The sequence below is a fragment of the Colletes gigas genome, unplaced genomic scaffold, assembly GCF_013123115.1.
Source record: "Colletes gigas isolate AHSC1104 unplaced genomic scaffold, ASM1312311v1 Colletes_gigas_Sc00013, whole genome shotgun sequence".
NCBI lineage: Eukaryota > Metazoa > Arthropoda > Insecta > Hymenoptera > Colletidae > Colletes > Colletes gigas.
In genome coordinates, this window is record NW_025106642.1 from 4,059,479 (window position 1) to 4,081,759 (window position 22,281).

A 22,281-nucleotide genomic window follows, 5' to 3' on the forward strand; every position below is an offset into this window, starting at 1 on the left:
ATGAAGAAAGAAGAAGAAAATAACATCATTTGATATAATTAATACGAAAAAAAAAAAAAAATCACGTTGCGTGGAGTCTAATCTTTGTAATAGTGTTAATTGTTGTTAATTGATAAGGAGACTTTGTGGGACGTGATACCTTAGATAGTAGAGGTGCTTGCAATGCAAGTAAAAAATTGGTACTATCAGTGAAGAGTTATAAAACGAATCGTATGTGTGTGTATGTGTGTACGCGCGCGCGTGTGTGTGCAATGTGTGAGCTCGAGCGTGTAAATAGTGAAATAATACTATATTTACTTGTTTTTAATCGGAAGAATCGCTTCGTATATAATTTCAAGTAATATTCCTTTTTATACCTTGTATCCATGACAATCTTTTCTTCTTTTATATATAACGAAAGAAATGCGACGGACGTTTCATTTTTTCTCGGCATATATATATATATATATATATATTCAGCAGTGCAATATTTTATATAAATCTTCGAATAGAATATTTACAAAGGCTAACGTTGTACAGAAATATACAGTGTCACTCCACTGAAATCGGCCCACACGAATGTTTCGCCAATGCAAGGACATACGAATGTCAACTTTATTTTCTTAAATAAATTCATATATTTGTTGAACCGCATATGGCGAAAAATCATTAATTTAGAAGATATTTTAATTTTAATAATATTATACTTGTAATGGCACGGCCCACAATTTTAAAATTAAAATTATTTTTTAATCGTAACCATGCATCTATTTATGAACAATTTTACTAACATCGGGTTACATGTTCTCCTAAGTCGTTCGACTACTTCCCGAAACAATTTTTAAAATTATCAACAGTTTCGAAGATATTCGAGTTTGTCGATTCAAGTGGGTCATTCTGTGTATTATATTATTTACACGACGAGTTTTTCTTATTTTTCCCGTGTTAATTTTCACTATTTTACACCCGTTTTCGATGAAACATGAATTTACACAATATACTTTGTTGCAAATTCATAATTATTACGTTTATCTTGTATTAAAAATAAAAAAAATTTCAGTTTCTTTCGTAGCATTGTCAACATACAATTGTTCGTTTTCTCAAACTAATTTTCGATCAACCTCACACATAAAAATTGATCTCACATTGGACATCGTAATAAAATTAATAATTATTTAAGACCATCCTGTATGAATACCGTCGCATTATAATATGTATGAATAGCAATATATGCGGGTAAATTTACTTTACTGATAGAAATTACAAAAAGAATTCGAAACAATTATGTCCAGTAATTTAAAAGAAATTTTTTTCGTTAAGATAAATATTCGTAACAATATCTATACATATCTACATATAGATTTTGTATATATATTTAGACAGCAAAGAACTCACTATTGTCCGAATAGAAATATATTTGCCTTTTTTGTACATATATATGTATATAAGTATACATACGTATATAGGGTGAGACATAGAAAAAAAATATTACGTAAAACGATTCGCGCATTTCACCGGAGAATGGTGAAAATGTTTCAAAATTATTTAATATGGATGCGTGTGGCGATTTTTTACCCTATTTACATTCTCCGACACCATGTTATACTTTTATATTTATATTGTGTTGACGAACCGTTGAGACATTTTTCAATAAAACGTAACAGTAAACCGGAGTACGATTACTGCGGAACAGAAACTAGAAAATGGCTGGCTAGATATTTATAACAGGATTTCCGTCGTTATTATCAAAATTGCCGAAGAATCTTTAGTTTTATCATTCGTCGCATTAGAAATAGATTAATTTTCTTATGGTTTAATTTTAAACGGAAAACAATTTTAATACGATTATGACATTTACAATTAAAGATCGTTTATTTATTACTATTATCGTTTGACCAGAATTTTGAGTTTGCGTTTTTATTCACCTTTTATATTATATTTGTGTACAGTATTTACAATATAAAATATTTACATTACGATATTAGGATTTTGTGTACATAGTAATAATAAAACAGAAAAATTGAATTCGTTATAACTAAGAATTCACGACAGTGAATTCCCTGGCATTACAAAACATAATTATAATGAGAAGTTCAAAAAATTAGTTTCCTTTAAAATACTATATCTGATCACTGTGTTTGCGTAAATACATGCGAGTTGACTATGAAAGGGATTCAAATTCATTTCTGAATCTGTTGGTAACGTTGCGAACGACACGAAAATGGTAATGGGGTTTCGAGACCCCATAAAAATGGGCCGAAAAAATACATTGGGTGAAAGGTCTGCTCGTATATCTCGTCTGTGATAAAAGTATTAAATACGTATCGATTCTTTTGTAAAGTATCGAATAAACATCGATACATTCATAAAATTATCAAACAGGTATCGATACTTTCATGAGGTACCAAGCAGGTATCGATAGTTCCGTGAAGTTCATTCAAGTATCAAATAAGTATCGATTCATGAAGTATCGTTATCGAAAATTGATATCAAGTACTGAAAATTTTGATATATTCCTTTATTTTCCATTTTTACAATTTGATTTCACTTTCGTATATATTTACGCAACAACTGAAAATTACTTTTTTCCAAATCTTCTAGAATTTCAATTATAAATGCAGAAAGGTGGATTATGCAATATGGATCATCCTACAACAGTTTCTTAAAAATCACGTACAACTACTAAAAAGTAATATTAAAAAATTATATTTTATTATTGCATAAGTAAATGATCACAATGAAAATCTACTCCAGTTTCTACTCCATAGAATCTTGCTTATTTTACGTGAAATCCAATTAGAAATTTTTTTGGATCACACCAGATATCCCTAAGTATCCATTTACTTTATTTACATTGAAACTATCATATTATTAAACAATTAAAAATGCATCTTAGAATTAGTTATTTCCAATTGTATAAAAACTTATCTATATTGTTTACAGAAATTGTACATGGTAATTAGAAACTATCAATCTCATCACATTTCATCTTCGCTTTGAACGTCAATATTCTTTATAATCGTTGGTTGATCCTCGCTATTGTATGTTTGTAGAAGCAAAACAATTTTGTTTAATAATTTGTGGCCTTGTTTCCTTTCACAAATTAAATCGTAGATAGATTTCTCCTCCGCGTCGTTGATAAAGTCGATTAAAATTAATCTTATGGCGTCCAGATCGAACAGACAATGATTTACTCCAAATTCGTATTTGTTGAAGCTTATTACTTTCTCTTTCTTCAAGATCATGTTCAAACGTCGCTTTGCTATGAAGACTATGAAGTCGAAGAACAGATAATAATCCATTCCATAAGTAGATTTCAATATTAATTGGCACTGTTCTGCCCAATTGTTCATATCTTGACAATCTGTGACCTCCTTCATCACCAAACTCAATTCTTTCTTTAATCCGCGCCACACATCTACTATGTTGCATCCATTGATCCAATTATGATTTATGGAAATCGAGTCTTCCTATTTAAAAATCGTACCATAAAACATTAACAAATAAATGAAGTAGAAAAGAACAACTAAGAAACAAAAAAAATAATGAACAAAATTATTCTAAATGTTCTTCTATTCATTAGAGATTGAATCTTACCAGATTCCAAACTTGGTGGTGCCATCCGGATGGTACAAATATAATTTCACCCTGGTTCTGGATCACATCAATGCACTTCAAAGCTCGTTTGTCGTAAGCTCTGTACTTTTTGTAATCATTCAACTCATCAGAAGTTGCATCATATATTAATTGACCATTGATGTCTCGTAGAAAGTCTTCTTGATGAGGAGGAAAAAGTAACCACCGTTTCTTGCCAACTATATTTGCAGACCAGCTATACGATCCAAACACATCTGCATGCAATGGAGTCCTAAATAAAACAAAGTTTTTATTTTGTAGCATGTTTCACTTAATTATTTATACATATTTATAACATTTATTCGATAAACAATTTTCTTTTACCATGTTCCATTAGGCCCCATGTAAACGAATCTATAGTCATCGTTTAGACTAGGATTGGAAATGTAATATTCATTAAGCCAATCAGAGGCAAAGTACTGGGGAACATTATACATCGGAGCATTGGGAAATAGTCTTGGACAGTGCCAATCTTTTAAATATAAAAGCGACATAGAATTGGAAGAGTTGCTTCTGGTATAGTCCATCCAATAATTTAAATAGTCGCTCATTCTCATGTCATCTTTTTGCTGAGAATTGTAATACTTTTTGTTGCAATCCGCAACTGGCACCACACAATTTCCTGTTAGGAGAAAATAAAAAATAATTTCTTTTACAATAATATAACAGAACTTAAATTAGTGAAGCATGCAAGAAACGAAGATTGTGTTATATTGTTTTATAAATAATTATTGGTACAATATTCAGTAGTGCCCGCTTAAGTGTCCACGTTCGGGACCGGCCGCGGTCGCTTAAGTGGGCATGATTACATCTCAGAATTCAATGGAGATACGGAAAGAGGATAAGTGCGAGTGAGATACAATAGCTGACACTAATTGGTGGGGATAACCGCGGACATTTAAGTGGGCAAAAGTGCGGACATTTAAGTGGGCAAACATGTGGTCACTTAAGTGGGCAAACGTGCGGTCACTTAAGTGGGCAAAAGTACGGTCACTTAAGTGGACACTACTGTAGTACTGTAAAATTGTAGACTAGTTACGAATAACTATTATCAACAAACAGAATTTTATATTGATTACGAATAATCATTATCGACAATCAAAATCTTATATTGGTTTCAAATAATTATTATAATTGATGAAAACATAAAAAATATAAAATTCTAGTCAGTAACAATTTTATAGGTTAGAATATAGTAGTTAGTCCAAAGAGGGAAAAATCGTAAATAAACGATACGTTTAAATAATAAAAATATTGATAAGTAAATTGAACACGAATTTTAAATCTGGCAAAAGATGGTTAAAAAATATTAGATATTTTGCCCTCCTTTTAAACTTTTTTAAATCTACCGTTGTTTTCAAGAAAAATCAATTTTGTAGGTTATGGTAGTATTTACCGAATAATAAATCGAGTACGTCGAAATCTGGAGCATTGTCGTCGTTCCATTGTCTTCTGCACGACCAATTCTCTGTGATTTTCGTATTAAAGATGCACGGTTTGTTCGGAATTAAATATTTCGTAAAAAATTCATCGTAGGTCATGGACGGCGCGACACGATCGATCCAATCGACAATGGCGGCGTCTTTATCAATGGATAACCTCTTAGTTTTAATCTCCAGCAGTTCCAACATCATGAACCTTCCTATTTCATTAAACTGACTAATAGCCAGTTGCCGATCGATTTTTATACGATTTAGAGTAGTGTGGAAATCACAATGATGTACAGCTGGTTTTCGAGGAGATACTATTTAAAAATCACCTTGAAATTTTACGAACTTGTACTCGCGCATGATTTGTGCAATATTATATTTTCGACCGTCATTCATCGATGCAGTCATTACCACATACAATGAATTAACTATAAAAAATTATTGTCTGCTATTTATTTCTTTTTGCAATAGTATGGCGAATCTGAAAATCAGCACGCCATTATATTTCTTAACTAGAGTTCGTTCAGTAAAGATCTATTTAATTTGATCTAAATTTTGTTCTTGTGTTCTAATTTCCTTGAATGTTGATTTTTGTCATAAACTTTAATTCACTATAAATCCGCGTAACAGTATATATTTCTATGAATGTATCGATATCTGTTTGATACGGGATATTTCTATCTTGAAGCTCCCCATAATAATAAATGTCAATAGAGTCAAATTATTTTTCACATTCGAATAATATTTTTAATTTCTGATAGTTATTAAATTATTTTCTTTTCATTTTCTATCAATACCTAAGTATTTTTTCTCCATACTATCAGATCTCCATAAGATCAGAGATGCCAGATTCAGCACCTGGTGCCCTACTCTCCATGCCAGATCACGCGTACTTACGTGAGCTCGTGAAGTTTCGGAAAGTAGACAAAGACAAACTGACGCCGTGCCCTCTCTCTCGCTTCTCCGAAGTTGCCCGAAGTAATTTCGGTCCGCCTCTACGCCGTAGATTCTGTCAGCATAGTACGATTTACCACGGTGTTTACATTGCCCTTTACAAATACGAAAATCCTTATTAATTTTCATGTTATCCTTTCCTTCGTTCATACGAAAAGATCAGGGACACGATAATCATGTGCATTTCAATCACTGGTATCTTTAATTATACTTCGTAAGAGATGGAGACGTCGAGTGATTCGAGTCTGTATAGGTTAGAAGGATCGGAGAAAAATCAAACTGGAGGTTTGATTATTCGCAAAAAACCCTCTGATCATACGTTTAAAAAGCCCCAGATATCGATTTTGGGGCTTGATAAACTCGCGAAACGGAAGAGGTTAGAAAACTCACTGGAATTCGGTTCGTCGAAATCTCCATCGAGTTCGCCAAGATTGGAAGTCAAAGAGAGGAAATACAGGTCATACGCCGAGGAAACACCAACTCATACTGGTGGAGTCAATTCGGAAGCCCAGCAGAGGTTAGAGTCACGTTTAAAGCGTCAGAGTCTAAGTGCACAGGATAAGAATCGCAGACACAGAGATAACGATGCCAGACGTGACAGAAACAGAGAAAGCGAGCGGAGCAGGAACAGACTTAGCAGTAGACAAACTCCGTTAAGATTCAAAGATGAACCACAAACTCCTGTATTTAAGACAAAGGTAATTAATATGTTAAAAAACAGGTACATATACCTCCCATAAATATCAATGGTTGTTTCTTTTAAAATGAATAAAGTTTGAGATTTGAATGAATGATTGCAATGGTAAGACTAATAGTTTTTTAACTATTGCAGGATCCAACATCTAAGAGTAATTGGGATGATGATGACGACGAGGAGCCAAGGAAATCAAGTTGGGATCATCCCACACCAAATCTTTACAGCAGCAGAGATGGTAGAGATAGCATCAGAAGTGAATTTACACCTTCGTATAAATATAATTCATGGAATAAAGACAAAGCTAGTGGCGCTACGCCAATGGTAGATGGAGAAGAGAAAGAATTATGGGAAGAAGAACAACAAAGGTACTTACTAATATAATATTAAAACAGTTGTTATTCTATTACGTTTCTAAATGTTGTATTTTTTTACAAGTGAAACTGAATTGTAACAGTCTAGAAGCAATTTATCAGGAAGTCTCAAGATTTCATTGACAAAGTTTCACACATTCCTAAAAATTTAAAAATATCTATTTCAGGCTAGATAGAGAGTGGTATGCATTAGACGATGGAGAAAATCACGCATTCGCTGATGTCTCTGAAGAGTACACGCGTAAAAAGGAAATGGAACTGGAAGCTAAACGTCAGAAGCGTCTCTCTGCCCAACAACGACAGATAAATAAGGATAATGAACTGTGGGAACGTAATAGAATGCTAACGTCTGGAGTTGTGAGTTCTTTAGACCATGACGATGATCCCGACGAGGAAGGGGAGACTAGGGTGCATCTTTTAGTTCACAATGTTGTTCCGCCTTTTTTGGACGGTAATATATGTTTTATTATACCACTGTATTCATTTTCTAAAGCTAAAGAAATAAAAGGAAACGTTCTAGTCGCTTAGTTCTAAATTTAAGCTGAACTACTTGTCGACGAATAAACGACGCGTGTAAAAAATACGGTAACTTGAAAATTGTAGGTCGAATCGTGTTCACGAAACAGCCAGAGCCTGTAGTGCCAGTTCGTGATCCTACTTCGGACATGGCTCTGGTAGCCAGGAAAGGATCAGCTTTGGTTCGAGCGTATCGCGAACAAAAGGAGCGTCGAAGAGCTCAGAAGAAGCACTGGGAGCTAGCGGGAACTCACATAGGGAATATAATGGGTGTTCGTGACAGAAACAAAGAGGACAAAGAAGAACCCGGGCAAGAAACTGATTTTAAGGCTGGTCAAAAGTATGCTCGACATATTGGAGCTGATGAAGTAACTGGAGAAGCCAAGTATAGACTGATTCAATACCAAAGAAGAAGTCTTCCAGTGTTTGCTGTTCGTCAAGAATTATTAAACGTTATTCGAGAAAATAGTGTGGTGGTTATAATTGGAGAAACTGGAAGCGGGAAAACCACACAGTTAACGCAATATCTCCATGAAGACGGTTATAGTCGTTATGGGATAATAGGATGCACGCAACCGAGAAGAGTGGCCGCCATGTCAGTGGCTAAAAGAGTTTCTGACGAAATGGCGACCACTCTGGGCGATAAAGTTGGATACGCTATTCGTTTCGAAGATTGTACTTCGAAAGATGTAGGTAATTTAAATTATTCTTTTTTTTTTTATATGGAATTAAGACTGAGAGAATGGAAGATTTGAAATGATTGGTTTTGTTTTATAGACTGTTATTAAATATATGACCGATGGTATTTTACTGAGGGAGAGCTTGAGAGAAGGAGATTTGGATCGATATAGTGTTATTATTATGGACGAAGCTCATGAGAGATCTTTGTCGACTGACGTCCTGTTTGGGTTACTCAGAGAGGTAAGATTTGGGTCTAGTTTAAGTGTTAGTGAATTTAATAAGTGGATGAGATTTTGAATCAGAAACAAATTTCTCTAGGTAGTAGCCAGACGCCACGATCTGAAACTAATCGTAACTTCCGCTACGATGGACTCTAGCAAGTTTTCCGCATTCTTCGGAAACGCAGCTACTTTTCAGATCCCAGGACGTACGTTCCCTGTCGAAATACTGCACGCAAAGAACCCAGTAGAAGATTACGTGGACGCAGCGGTGAAACAGGTCTTACAAATTCACTTGCAGCCTCGTTCCGGCGACGTATTGGTTTTCATGCCTGGCCAGGAAGACATCGAAGTCACCTGCGAAGCTCTGAAAGAACGTTTAGCGGAAATCGAATCCGCTCCCATGCTTTCAATTTTACCGATTTATTCGCAATTGCCGTCAGACTTGCAGGCGAAGATCTTCCAGAGATCAGAGGGGGGTCTTCGAAAATGTGTTGTGGCAACTAATATCGCGGAAACCTCATTAACTGTCGATGGTATTGTGTTCGTCGTAGACTCTGGTTATTGCAAACTGAAGGTTTACAATCCAAGAATCGGAATGGACGCTTTGCAAGTCTATCCAGTGTCTAGGGCCAACGCTGACCAAAGAGCTGGAAGAGCTGGACGTACAGGTCCTGGAACCTGCTTCAGGTTATACACCAGAAGACAATATTTGGACGAACTGCTTTTAACCGGAGTTCCAGAAATCCAGCGAACCAATCTTGCAAACACTGTGCTGTTATTGAAGTCTTTGGGTGTCCAAGATTTGCTAGCTTTCCATTTCATGGATCCTCCGCCACAGGATAATATTCTGAATTCTCTGTATCAATTGTGGATTCTGGGAGCTCTGGATCACACCGGACGGCTTACTCCGTTGGGAAGACAGATGGCGGAGTTCCCACTGGATCCTCCGCAGTGCCAAATGCTGATCGTCGCTTCGCAGCTCGGTTGCACTGCTGATATACTTATTATTGGTACGTAGAGAAAATTTATGGTAGATTTTAATTAGAACTTCTCCAGAAAATCTCCACTTTCGAAGCATTAAACTGAATCTGTTTTGTAGTTTCGATGTTGTCGGTGCCTTCCATATTCTACAGGCCGAAAGGTCGCGAAGAGGATTCCGACTCGGCCAGAGAAAAATTCCAAGTGCCCGAGTCTGATCACTTAACATACCTGAACGTCTACAATCAGTGGAAAGCGAACGGTTACTCGAGTTCTTGGTGCAACGATCATTTCATTCACGCGAAAGCCATGAGGAAAGTGAGAGAGGTTCGTCAGCAGCTAGAAGAGATATTGAAGCAACAGAAGATGGAAGTTGTGAGCTGTGGAACGGACTGGGATGTCGTGAGAAAGTGCATTTGCTCGGCGTATTTCCACCAGGCGGCTCGTTTGAAAGGAATTGGAGAATACGTGAACTGCCGAACAGGAATGCCCTGCCATCTTCATCCGACTTCAGCTTTGTTCGGAATGGGTTTCACGCCGGATTATGTGGTCTATCACGAACTGGTCATGACCGCCAAAGAGTATATGCAGTGCGTGACCGCGGTGGATGGCCATTGGCTTGCGGAATTGGGACCCATGTTCTTCAGTGTAAAAGAAACTGGGAGGAGCGGACGAGTGAAAAGAAGGAAAGCCATGCAACATTTGCACGAAATGGAGGGTCAAATGAAAGAGGCTGAGGAGGAAATGAAGGCTCGGGCTCAGGAACAACTTGAAAGGGAGCAGGCTTCTATTAGGAAGTATGTTTTCAATTTAAATGTTTCAATTCTTTAACAGGTTAATTTGTTGAGTTGTAAATTGTAATAGCAAATCTTCAAAACGTAATCCGATTACATTCTACCTAATTCTGGTTCAACTAAACTGTAGAATAATCTTTCTTGGTTTGCAGGAAGGAAATACTGACACCAGGTATCAGAGAACCAGGAACACCGGCCCCCTATCGTAAGACCCCTGGGAGATTAGGGTTGTAATTAATTATATAGCGGATTCTTACTTATTCTTTTGTTTTTAAATGGTTTTAAATAATCAGATTCTTATTCAAGTGGTTCGTTTTATATATTTAATAATTACAAATTTAACGACACCTTTCACCATCCCAGTCGCTTTAAAGTATGAAAACCTATTTTTTAACGCATTGTGTAAATAAGTCATCCGTATTTTTTACTAGGGACGAACGATGCGAAAATACGTGATTGAGATTTTCATGTATTTATCTTAAAATAAATTTAAAAAAACTATGAATCAAGTTCCCTGCGTAAATACTAAAATAGAAGCAGAAAAAACTAATTTTTGCAATTGCATTTTACAAGCAACGCGATTTTCCCTTTTTTGTACATTCTTTAGCTTATTAAACGGATGTTTCAGGAAATGAAATTTGGAAATGCGAAACTAAAAGGTTCAGCTTTTAAAATGATAAAGCTACGGTTCATATCAATGTAAATATATTCTTCCATTCATACAGACTCATTTATATTATTCCAATTTTATTAGCGACGTCCAGAGCATCGTAGTCGCGAGTTAAGCGAACGTACGCCTTCTTTTTTCCATCAGGCCTAATTAATGTGTTCACTTTGGCCACGTCCACGTCATAGAGCTTCTTTATAGATGCTTTGATGTGGTATTTGTTGGCACGAGTGTGCACTATGAAAACTAACGTGTTGTTGTCTTCGATCTTCTTCATGGCCGCTTCGGTGGTCAATGGAAACTTTATTATATTAAACGCATCCATTCTGAAAAATAACGAAAACCATTTACAAATTTTTTATTCATATGAACATGAAACAGACAATCGTAGAATATATAGAAATTTTCTATACTGAGATAACAACAGAGTTTTTCTATCATTAGGAACTATTATTTATGTTTTATACAAATCATCAACAAACATTTAATTCCCATTAATTCCTCGTTTCACGGCTTAATGATAAGCCAAGTTAAAAAACCGTCAATTATCCAATTAGAATCGTAAAAGACGCAGAATCAAAGAGTTCCAATTTCTTAAAACAAAATTATACTGTATTCATTACCTGTTTCTGTTTGGCACAGATTTCCTTGCATATTTGGGATTTCTCGGCGGCCTGAATGTTTTCGGTCGATGAAAGTGTACCGAAGTCCTTATTTTCCTTACTCTTGATCCATGAACACCTTTCAATATCTACATGATAGAAATACATTGCTTTCCAGTACATCATTAGTTGCAAAACAATTATTTTTTTTTTTATCTTATAGTGTCAGTATTATAGTACAAGTACAAGTTATCACAGATTTTCATAGAGATTCCCTAACTTATTTCATCATGGAAAAACAAATTATGCAAAATAGAAACATATTTCTTATCCAGTCTTCTACTAACCCAGGTAAAAAAAAAATCAGTCAATTAACTTTTCTTTAGCATAGCAAGCTTGGGACCGACTGTGGTCATTTATGTGGGCAGTACTGTACATTTGGTGCAATAAAAAAATTTGCAAAGTTTCTTTTTTGACTGGATTGATAGAAGATACCATCTTAATTTAACACTGAACACATATTTACCTTTTTCTGCGCTTTAAGTGCTTTTTGCAGAGGTGTAGATGGTTTACCACCTTTGGGCGTTTTCTTTGTAGCTTGGACATTCTTTTTAGGTTTGCTGACCAAACGCTTTACAGCAACTTTGGGCACAGGTTTTGCTGCTGGCTTTACCGCAGGTTTTGCTGCAGGCTTTGCTGCAGTAGTCGACTTGGCAGCCGCAGGTTTCTTAGCAGCAGCTGGCTTTGCAGTTGCTTTTGTCACTTTGGACGTTGTAGAAGCTACGGCTGGTTTCTTCTCAGTTTTCTTTTCGGTTTTCTTAGCAGCCGGCTTGCTGGCTGAAGAGAAATAAGAAGGAGCGAGTAATGAATATGTATAATTATTAGCTGGATAAAATATATTGATATTAAATCATAAAAATGACGAAAAGCTTTGAAACTTCGAATTTCGACGCATTTTTAATTTGAATAAGTTTCGAGGTGCTGAACGTAACTTTTAACTGAAATCTGTAAATTAATACAATTCAAAGATAGAATCTTAATCTAAATGTAACGTATAGTTTTTAGGTTATATCGAACTTGAAATCGTATTTTTGTTAAACGCTTTGTTTGTTCCGTAAATTATTGAAATTTCTATAACGATTATTTTTTAACATTAACGAAACAAAATAAATACGTTTTAACACTTCTTTTTTGTTTTCCCTTCAACAAATAAACATTCGACCACATGGCTCATATTTAAATCAAAAACACAGTGGTTAAACAAAGTTCCACGAATATGTTTCTATCTATCGTTTGCCACAAATTCACAAAGTGCTTTTCGTAGACTTTTATGAAAAATTTAATTCGCACTAACAGTTAAAAAAACGTACCTGCTTTGTCCGTGGGTTTTGGTTTTGGAGCCATTTTGCTAAAAGGAACGAGAAATTCGTACCGGAAATAGGGACGAAGAAAATCACTACGATGATCATTGATGTATAAAATAATGAAATTTGTAATTTCAATCCTTGAAAGTTTATTTATTTGAAAAATATTTTTTCATGAAATAATTCTATGATATAATAGTAGATATTTATAAGTTCAAATTTTACAAATTGTAATATAGTTGCAGTTATATCAAATACACCCGCGAACAAATTTTATTCGATATTAACAGTGAAACAATTCGGAAAAGTGTATTAAAAATGTGATAATAATTCAATATCATAGAAACTGTGGATCTAAATTTTATTACATTTGTAAAATATTTTTTTCGTTTGAAATTGGAGAAAAGATGGTGAATGCACACCTGCCACAGCAACCAATGTTTTCAATTCAGAACAAATTGTGTTACAGTCGAACATGGACTATAACGAGTGTTAATATCGCCCTAAACGCATAGCCTACTACCATAATTGTTTATAAAAATTTGGAGGAACTTAGTCGACAATTGTCTAAAATTCTATGAAGTATTAAAACTTCCAGTGATTTTAATTAAACAATAATAATTTAATATATAAAACTGAATTTCATTAATTATTCTACAATTAATTATAGTCGAATTATGTGCATCGTATAATACGAAACCAATGTTGGAAACTCGATCAGCTATTTACAAAATGATGGAAGCGACTCGAGATGAAAGAAAAGTATGATTTTAAGTTTAACGAAATATATGAGAAATATGTGGGTATATATAATTTTTCAAATTTAAATTCTATCGTCCACCGACGAAATAGTTTAATTTAAACAATTTCTCAATAGAATTTGTTACCGACCGTGATAATTCGATCGATAAAATCGGCCAGGACCGTACTCAAGTCATTGAGTACGCTAATATAAAATTACTTAATTAGGAAATCAATTCGTAGTGTTTTCGTTTATATACACATAATTTGAAACAATCGTATTAAAACGAAACATAGTTGTATGGGACAGCAACGAAATAGTTTTTATAATAAATAAAAAATCAATACAATATTGTACTGAAAACGAATTAATATTCACTTCTAATAGAATATTTGATAACGAAGTTTTTGGTTTTAAATGAATTTGTTGTCGATGGAAATAATTTCATGAATAAAATGGGCTAAGATTTTTATTACAATTTTTTAAAATTATTCGACCAAGTATAAATATATTTACTAATAAAATACAATTCTTCATTTATAATATTTATATAAATCTGATTTAAAATTGATTTATTAAGTTTGCATATTTGGTACAAATTTGATATAGATCAATAAATGGCCGCCACCGTTCTCCTCAGAAATCACACCTAATAACGAAAAGAACTTCGACGCGATTGTCAGATGTTCCTGTAAAACAAGTAACTTATCTCCGCGGATTGCCAAAACAATAATAATTGGAGACGTTTCTGTTGGAAAATCGTGTCTAGTGAATCGGTAATTATACCGAGTCTACAAACATTTACAGTACCACTAAAATTCACAATTTATATTCCAGATTCTGTCACAAAGTATTTGACAATAATTACAAAGCAACAATTGGTGTGGATTTTGAAGTAGAAAGATTTGAAATTCTTGGTGTACCATTCCACCTACAGATGTAAGTTTTGTTCATTCAGCATCAGCAATTCTCTCCATTTTGTTATTCAAATAAATCCTTAACAATATTTACAAATATATATAAAATTTTTAAATTATATAAAATTGTTTCAGATGGGATACGGCTGGTCAAGAAAGATTTAAATCCATCGCTGCATCCTATTACAGAGGATCCAATGGTAAAAATAATTTTCCTGGGTCTAATCACGTTTCTAAAGCTTATTTAATGGTATTTTTCAGCAATCATCGTTGTGTTTGACCTGACAAATTTAATATCCTTGGGAAATTGCGAACAATGGCTCTTGGAAGCTTCCAAAAGTAATCCAAACCAGTTTCAGGTGTTTTTAGTAGCTACAAAGCGAGATCTTCTGGTAAACCACAATTTTCCCATAATAATTGAAAGTCAGATGAAATAGATTCTGAATTTCCAGTTACTTTAAATTGTACTTTGTAATAATATAGTCGAAAGATGTCTAGGAAAGGAACAGAATACTATTTACATTATAATTGTCGTACAAGCATTAAGAGAAAAAAATTGATTTCCAGTCAGATCGAGTATACGAAATAATAGAAAAACGTGCCACGAGAGTGGCACAGAAAATGAATGCTGAATTCTGGGCCGTTTCTTCCAGAACCGGAGACAGAGTATCAGAATTATTTGCAAGAGTTGCTGCACTCACTTTTCAAACTACAATTCTGCACGAATTGGAAAATAAGAGTCCACAATCCATTAGTATAGGTTTAGATCTAATAAGTATGTAAAGTTACTAAGCTAGAATATTTTACAATCGTTGATTATAATAGTATTTATTAAGTATGACTTTTTCCAGCATTAAATGATAGAACAAGAAGAGTTGAGAAAAAAAAGATAAAGAACAAATGTTTCAATTGTGAACATTAATTTCGGAGAAAATTGAATGTCAAGATCATCGAAAAATACACAAATTTGTTTACGAATGCAAAAATTGTGGACAATTGGTTTGATTTTCCGTGTTACTTTCGAGTGTGGCGTTTCAGAATCAGTTTAAATATGGCGCTCTAGAGACGAACTTCCGTCAACGTATTACGAACTTACCAATCCAATAATCTCTCTCCGTTCTTTATAGTCTTCCGTCCTCCTTGAACTTGGGATTCGGCTATGGCATTCGCATAACCGGAAAACAACTTCTGTTCCGTGTCCACGGACAGTCGAGGATTGCAGAGGGACGAAATCGTTCGTGTTCGACCCTAACGCCTCTATTATGTGCGCGAATATTTCGATAACTTTGTGTCATCCGTGTATTTAGTATCCTCTCGACTCTAGTGCAGTGCTTCTAACCAAAACTAACAAATAATACGGAAAGTGCAATCACGTGCAGCTGTCCTCAATTATTGACGAAACCATTTTCCACGAACAGAATATAACGACACTTCGTTGCTAAAGTCAGGCTTGGGAAACGTTCTTTCAGGTAAATGCAAACGCTCATTTCATCAACAGGTGGCTGTGTGGTACACATACCTCCGCATGCGTGTGGTTTGTGTGTGTGCACGCGCGCGCGTTGTATGCGTGCGTGTATGTGTATGTGATCACCGTCCACAGAGAAACACTTTGGGACAAAATAAAAGAACATTCCAAACGCGATAACAAGTATGATTGTTTATTAAATCTTTCGAATGTTTCGTTAATTACGAATAATTTACAGAATAAAAATTAATCGATTACAGAAAGTGTTATTACAACTAGCGTGTTTAATTTCGTTGATTTAGATGTTTTTCTTTCTAAAATCATTCGCATTCCAGCGGATTCCAGCTACTTACGTAACAATCGAAGTTCGATCAGTCAATCGATATTATGGATGACAGAATAAAGAAATTCTATAGATCCACTACAACAGCGATGAATTCACAACTGAACTAAATACACAGCATCTGCTGTGTTCGTTCACTTCAACGCGAAAAATTTTCACCGCCGCTGCGAATTTTGTAGCGTCTTTTTATTTGCTTTCCAAGGCGTTTCTTTCACTGTAATTCTGAAATTGCTATGTTCGGTATTGCTTCTTCGTGTTTTCATCAGCATTTGCTGAAAATTTCGCCATCGTTGTTGTTGCAAATATTTTGCTACCTCTGTCATGATACGAATATTTCGCGTTAGCCTGTGGGATCTTTAAGTATCTTAATGCATAAGTAAGTTTGATACGAAACTTCATTAGTCCCGTAAATGGTTTTTTTTTGTTCATGTACCGGAGAATTTATTACGTTGTAAATGTTAAAAAAAATAATCCGCGCGATATGATAAAGAAATAAATTTATACCGAAGGAATGCGAGAATAATACAAAAATAAAATCACGAAACAAAATCCATAGAAGAAAGTGTTATATGAGAAAGTATAGAATAAATAATATTTATTTTTTATGCGTTTTTATTTATGAGTTTATGTAACAATCCATTTGATTAAAGCAAGGAGGATGTAATGATGGCTCGCTAGGACAATTATTGCGAAAGATTGTACCGTGAAATTTTACTATTAAAATTTCGTGCACGTTATCTTTGTAATTAGAAACGCGGTATCTTCTCGCCGGATTTCAAAATCAGATTCGACCTTAGTATTTTACTAGCTTCTAAAAAATAATAAAAATGTTATAACAGAGCAGTTTATAACGTCGTAACTCTTACGCTAGTGCCTAAATAATAATGTTAGGTGTAGGAAAAATGATTGCAAAGTAAATAGTCTTGGTTTGGGTTTACGACGATCGTAAAAGTGTTAATCATTTTTTATGTTGATGAATTACTAGCACGCATGTATTGCACAACAAATATAACGTGCTAGATGTATTATGATCGTGATACACGCATATCGTTATGCAGATACAGACGTCAAGAGCTGGTTACGATGCAACTTGAATCGCACCAACTATTATGTACAGTCATTTAAAAAATCTATCGCACGTGTTCGACTATTTCATACAGAATTATATAGGATTTTTGCCAGAGAGTAAATAAATATATTATACTTTACGGGCACATCGCGCGCGAACACGTGAGCATGAATGAATCGATGCCTTGCTATCTGTTTTTTTTTTTTTGTTTACAAACCCTGCAACTTCAGAATCTTTCTATTGCTTTGATGCCTCGTGGCCCCCCCACTCCCACACGCGATTCGAATCAGGCTAAACATTATCTTTAAGACTGGATTTTATCTTCGTAAGATAAAGAATAAATGCGTTTTATTGAATAGTATCAAATAACGTTAGATATTAGACAACAATTGCCTTTATCTTAAAATCTGATAAATATCAAGAACAATAATATTACCTAATAACAATTACTGTAATAATATAAAAATAGATCTACAATTGCTTCGATACGTAATCGGCATTTTTTGCGGTTTTTCATTTGTTATAACAGACTCTGAAATATTAAATTTGTGCTTTTCCAAACTATAGACTTTTATATAAAGTAAATAAAGTTTATGCGACAATGTTCCACGATTAATGATGTAATCAATTAAGGTTTTTGTTTTAACACGCGCGCTGAATTATACATAATGAAGCGGAAGGGATTTCACAAGTGATTTGGTAGTTGAAAGTTAAGTTCGCTACTCGACTAGGAGGACTTTGATTCGAATCTTCGTGGGGGGAGATCATTTTTATATTTTTATTCCCATGGTTGATTATATTGTTAAAGTACCATGTCTATAAAATTATTTTCTTTAATTTTATTTTAATCGTCCACCTGTACCTTAAATGTCACATCGGCCAAATGTACATTATTAAGTTGCATTCGACGATACAAAATTAATTATCTTCACCCGTTTTTGTCCCGATGATCCGATGTGTCTGGTACACGTCAAATATTTACTACTATTTCCTCAGAAAAACAAGAAGTTTCTCACAATGTAAACGAATATGTGTTTCCCAATTGATATTCACAGTAAGAAGTGTATATACGAAATACAGACATTTGTAGCGTATAATTGGTAAAGTACCACTTCGCTTCCAATGACAGCAATCATGGAATCACGTGTAAGGAAGTTACATTGGCGCAGAGGAGTGATATCTTAAAAATATTGTATACAGGGTGTACAGCCACCCCCCGGGAAAAATTTTAATGGGAGATTCTGGAGGCCAAAATAAGACGAAAATCAAGAATATCAATTTCTTGACTGAGGCTTCATTAAAAAGTTACTAAAAAAAAATAAATTTAAAAATTTCATATCATTCTGAAAAAATTATATTTAGTTACAGGGGTCAGTTACAATAATTTTTGGTGAATACACATACCCCCGAAATACAACCCACATTCGAGAAAAAAATTCGAGTAGATATTGAAATTTTTGGACGAAAAAAAAATTTCAAATTGCTCTGAAAAAATTATTATCGGTTGCGGGGGTCAATTACAATCATTTTTGGTGAATATACCTACCCCCGAAATCCAACCCACATTCGAGAAAAAAATTCGAGTAGGTATTGAAATTTTTGGACGAAAAAAAAATTCAAATCGTTCTGAAAAAATTATTATCGGTTGCGGGGGTCAATTGCAATCATTTTTGGTGAATACACATAACCCCGAAATCCAACCCACTTTCGAGAAAAAAATTCGAGTAACTATTGAAATTTTTAGACGAAAAAAAAAATTTCAAATCGTCTTGGAAAAATTATTATCGATTGCGGGGGTCAATTACAATAATTTTTGGTGAATATACCTACCCCCGAAATCCAACCCACATTCGAGAAAAAAATTCGAGTAGGGGCGGAACTTTAAACGTTAATAACTTTTTAACGAAGCCTCCATCAACAAATTAATATTCTTGATTTTCGTCTTATTTTGGCCTCTAGAATCTCTCATTAAAATTTTTCACAGGGTTAGCCTGGAGTACATATTTTACACATTGTACATTACCATTGTGAATAAACAAACGCAAATAAAACAATTTAAAGTTTGTTGATGCTTGAATAAAAAATTAGGGAACACAATTTAACAAATAAAACTGGATTGAAAATAGTTCTGCAGGAATACAATAAATATAGAACTTTAATATACATAAAAAAATTAGTTCATTTAATGTACCGAAGTCTAAAAGAAGTCTTTAAAAGGGAAGGACGTCCAACAAATAATAAACAAAAGTATTGTCTTTTTTTTATGATCGTCTTTTAACCATGAAGAACAGACCAAGCATCGAGAATTGAGAATGATAGCAAAAAACGCTTTAGTAATTTAATAAAATTCGCCGCGGAAAAATACGTAAAAAAATTGCCTATAGTAGAGAAAATTTTTGCACGTTGCACCGTGTATTTAGTCAGTTGCGAGTTCATCGTTGTGGGAATCCCCTAACTTGTAATTATTCTCCTATTACTAGATAGCATGATATTAAAAAACAACATAAGTCACATTAATCTTTGTTAATTATTTGATAATAGAGTAAAATATAAAGAAAAATTTGACGTAAGTTTTACGTTTAACGGTGATGTATTGTTAAACTATTTTTATATCGAATTCTGGGCAAAAAGTAGTCCTATCTTTCGATTTGCACAAAACCCACCGACTTCAATATCATTGCTCGGCCAAGTAAATGGAAAATTACTTGCCGTGACGATCGATTTTTTGACTATACTTATGAAACATTCATGAGCAAGAATAGTAATTAAAACTGATCATTTATTCTTGTGCCCTCTAACGGTTTTGCCATTCTAGGCGGTTCAAATTACAATATATAATATTGATACGTTCGATAGCAAAATTTTGTTGCTTCTAATAATACGGACGAACAATATTATGCAAAAGAAAATCGTTAATAGTACATTTTCATGCATCGACGCGTACACGTGTACGTATTTAACAGCGTAAGCGTGAGACAAAGACTTAACTAGCATTAACCACTGTCCCGAATCTTATCTTAATGAGTTTTTTTTATGCACACTTGACGAAGTTTAATCTTGCATTACATTCACGAAATAATATATCGTCCCGGGGTCTAAATGAAGTCAACTATGATTCAATTAAAAATCTATCTATAAAATACAAATTAATTCTTTTAGATATTTACGACCAAACGTATTCCACTAGCGACTATTCTTTTCACGTATTTCTGTGTACTCTTCGAAGTATTAGTAAAAAAACAGATTGTAGTGGTGGCTTGAGTATAATAATGCACTACTGTGTACAATTACATTTTACATAATAAATTTTTTCACATAATTAAATTATCGTGAGTCATTTAGCGTTCTCCTCAATTTTGAAAATTCGAAAGTTGATGTAACAACAGACACTTGTATCTTTAAAATTAAAAAAATATATAATGAATTTGAACTAATATCTTCGAATAATAACGAAATAGAATTTTTCTGGATACCTTCGCATATAGGCATAGAAGGGAACGAAGAAGTCGACGCACCAGCTAAAATTGTGGCTTTGGAGATTGTCGATAATCGCATTCTTATTACATTTTCCGATTTTCGAGAATTATTTAAATTTGAACGTAAGTTAAACACCGAAGAATTTGTAAGAGGTCAAGAGGTATCAAAAGGCAAGGAATACTTCTTATACTACTTTAAAAATAACAAAAAACCATAGTTTACAAATAAAAATGTCGCACGAGAGACCTATCATTACAATTAATTGTTGCAGATCGGATCACTACAAATCTCGTGGCGTCTCGCGCCGCTACAATCGCGCATAGCCATTACAAACGATGTAAAATAGAATTGTAACGCTGAAAAATATGATCATAATGACATAGTTTGGCAATGCCCACTATTTAACACTCGTTAAGTCGAAACCACGTGAAAGGATTGAGAACATGTGGACCGAACCTTCCACTGACAAGGAACCATCGCGAACGGTCCGGCTTCGATTTTGATGAAACTTTGTACACTTATAAAGCAGCCAAAAATAATCGACACGTATTTTTTTTTAGCTGCGGTAACTCGAGTTTAAGGGGTGAAACCACCCCTTGAAGTTTTGGCTCGAGACGGCTATCTCGAAAACGGAAAGCGATACAAAAAAATTGTTAATGGGCGAGGTTAATGGTTTCTTATGTACAATAACATGGTGTTAAAAAATTTTTAAAAATACAATTTGTTTATAACAAAAAAAAATTTATTAACTTAATTTTTCATTTTATTGAAATTTTCATAATGACAAAAAATGACGAGCATTTTATTCCAAATCCATTGGTATGCGATTTTTTAAAATTGCCTCTTACAGTTTTGCAGATTTTGATGATTTACATCTTGCGCGCACATTCATTATGGTAGTAGCCGTTCTAACTTTGATTTTAATGAAGCACTGTAGGCTTGCACTACTTCTAGAGGACAAAATCGGGAAAAATACAAGAATACCAATTTGTTGATGGAGGCTTCGTTAAGAAATTATTAACGTTTAAAGTTCCGCCCGTACTGAATTTTTTTCTCCGAAATGCCCAAAATTTCGGGGGAATGTGTAATGACCAAAAATGATTGTAATCGACCCCTGCAACCGAAAATAATTTTTTCAGAATGGTTTGAAATTTTTTAATTTTGTTGAAAAATTTCACACATTCTCGAATTTTTTTCTCAAAAGTGCGTAGGATTTCGGGGGTATATATATTGACCAAAAATGATTGAAATTGACTCCCGCAACTGAAAATAATTTTTTTAGAACGATTTGAAATTTTTTTTTTTCGCTGAAAAATTTAGGCACCTACGCCCTGTCGAAATTCTTAAAAATTCGTTTTTCATTTTTAATAATTTTGTT

The 22,281-nt window shown here is 34.1% G+C and overlaps 4 protein-coding genes across 4 annotated transcripts; 2 read left to right on the top strand and 2 right to left on the bottom strand.

Annotated features, from left to right (window-relative positions):
* Positions 1–2,811: 2,811 nt before the first annotated feature.
* Positions 2,812–5,362, bottom strand: LOC122399519 (2-oxoglutarate and iron-dependent oxygenase JMJD4). The gene is made up of 4 exons (XM_043400257.1): positions 5,012–5,362; positions 3,940–4,237; positions 3,577–3,847; positions 2,812–3,449 (listed from the first exon to the last, which is right to left on the bottom strand). The coding sequence occupies exons 1-4, from the start codon at positions 5,247–5,249 to the stop codon at positions 2,958–2,960; spliced, it is 1,299 nt and encodes a 432-aa protein (XP_043256192.1). The 5' UTR covers positions 5,250–5,362; the 3' UTR covers positions 2,812–2,957.
* Positions 5,363–6,033: 671 nt separating this feature from the next.
* On the top strand, positions 6,034–10,595 carry LOC122399520 (pre-mRNA-splicing factor ATP-dependent RNA helicase PRP16). Its single transcript, XM_043400258.1, has 8 exons — positions 6,034–6,697; positions 6,832–7,061; positions 7,235–7,518; positions 7,671–8,272; positions 8,361–8,504; positions 8,583–9,495; positions 9,585–10,260; positions 10,410–10,595. Exons 1-8 carry the CDS (start codon positions 6,221–6,223, stop codon positions 10,489–10,491), a joined length of 3,408 nt encoding a protein of 1,135 aa, XP_043256193.1. The 5' UTR covers positions 6,034–6,220; the 3' UTR covers positions 10,492–10,595.
* Positions 10,596–10,949: 354 nt separating this feature from the next.
* On the bottom strand, positions 10,950–12,969 carry LOC122399306 (60S ribosomal protein L23a). The gene is made up of 4 exons (XM_043399899.1): positions 12,897–12,969; positions 12,053–12,363; positions 11,548–11,675; positions 10,950–11,250 (listed from the first exon to the last, which is right to left on the bottom strand). Exons 1-4 carry the CDS (start codon positions 12,928–12,930, stop codon positions 10,989–10,991), a joined length of 735 nt encoding a protein of 244 aa, XP_043255834.1. The 5' UTR covers positions 12,931–12,969; the 3' UTR covers positions 10,950–10,988.
* A 623-nt stretch (positions 12,970–13,592) lies between these two features.
* Positions 13,593–15,502, top strand: LOC122399410 (ras-related protein Rab-34). The gene is made up of 7 exons (XM_043400079.1): positions 13,593–13,652; positions 14,242–14,408; positions 14,470–14,571; positions 14,685–14,749; positions 14,811–14,941; positions 15,117–15,324; positions 15,401–15,502. The coding sequence occupies exons 1-7, from the start codon at positions 13,593–13,595 to the stop codon at positions 15,469–15,471; spliced, it is 804 nt and encodes a 267-aa protein (XP_043256014.1). The 3' UTR covers positions 15,472–15,502.
* Positions 15,503–22,281: the final 6,779 nt, after the last annotated feature.

Bases quoted from the DNA above. Each gene is read 5' to 3' on its own strand.
- LOC122399520 (XM_043400258.1), top strand. From the start codon at position 6,221: ATGGAGACGTCGAGTGATTCGAGTCTGTATAGGTTAGAAGGATCGGAG. The intron at 6,698-6,831 runs GTAATTAATATG...TAACTATTGCAG, and splicing joins CTCCTGTATTTAAGACAAAG to GATCCAACATCTAAGAGTAA. The intron at 7,062-7,234 runs GTACTTACTAAT...TATCTATTTCAG, and splicing joins TGGGAAGAAGAACAACAAAG to GCTAGATAGAGAGTGGTATG.
- LOC122399306 (XM_043399899.1), bottom strand. From the start codon at position 12,930: ATGGCTCCAAAACCAAAACCCACGGACAAAGCAG. The intron at 12,364-12,896 runs GTACGTTTTTTT...ATTTCTCTTCAG, and splicing joins AAAACCCACGGACAAAGCAG to CCAGCAAGCCGGCTGCTAAG. The intron at 11,251-11,547 runs GTAATGAATACA...GTTATTTTTCAG, and splicing joins TCTGTGCCAAACAGAAACAG to AATGGATGCGTTTAATATAA.
- LOC122399410 (XM_043400079.1), top strand. From the start codon at position 13,593: ATGTTGGAAACTCGATCAGCTATTTACAAAATGATGGAAGCGACTCGA. The intron at 14,409-14,469 runs GTAATTATACCG...TTTATATTCCAG, and splicing joins AAATCGTGTCTAGTGAATCG to ATTCTGTCACAAAGTATTTG. The intron at 14,942-15,116 runs GTAAACCACAAT...ATTGATTTCCAG, and splicing joins CTACAAAGCGAGATCTTCTG to TCAGATCGAGTATACGAAAT.
- LOC122399519 (XM_043400257.1), bottom strand. From the start codon at position 5,249: ATGATGTTGGAACTGCTGGAGATTAAAACTAAGAGGTTATCCATTGAT. The intron at 4,238-5,011 runs GTAAATACTACC...TTCTCCTAACAG, and splicing joins CGTACTCGATTTATTATTCG to GAAATTGTGTGGTGCCAGTT. The intron at 3,450-3,576 runs GTAAGATTCAAT...ATTTTTAAATAG, and splicing joins ACCACCAAGTTTGGAATCTG to GAAGACTCGATTTCCATAAA.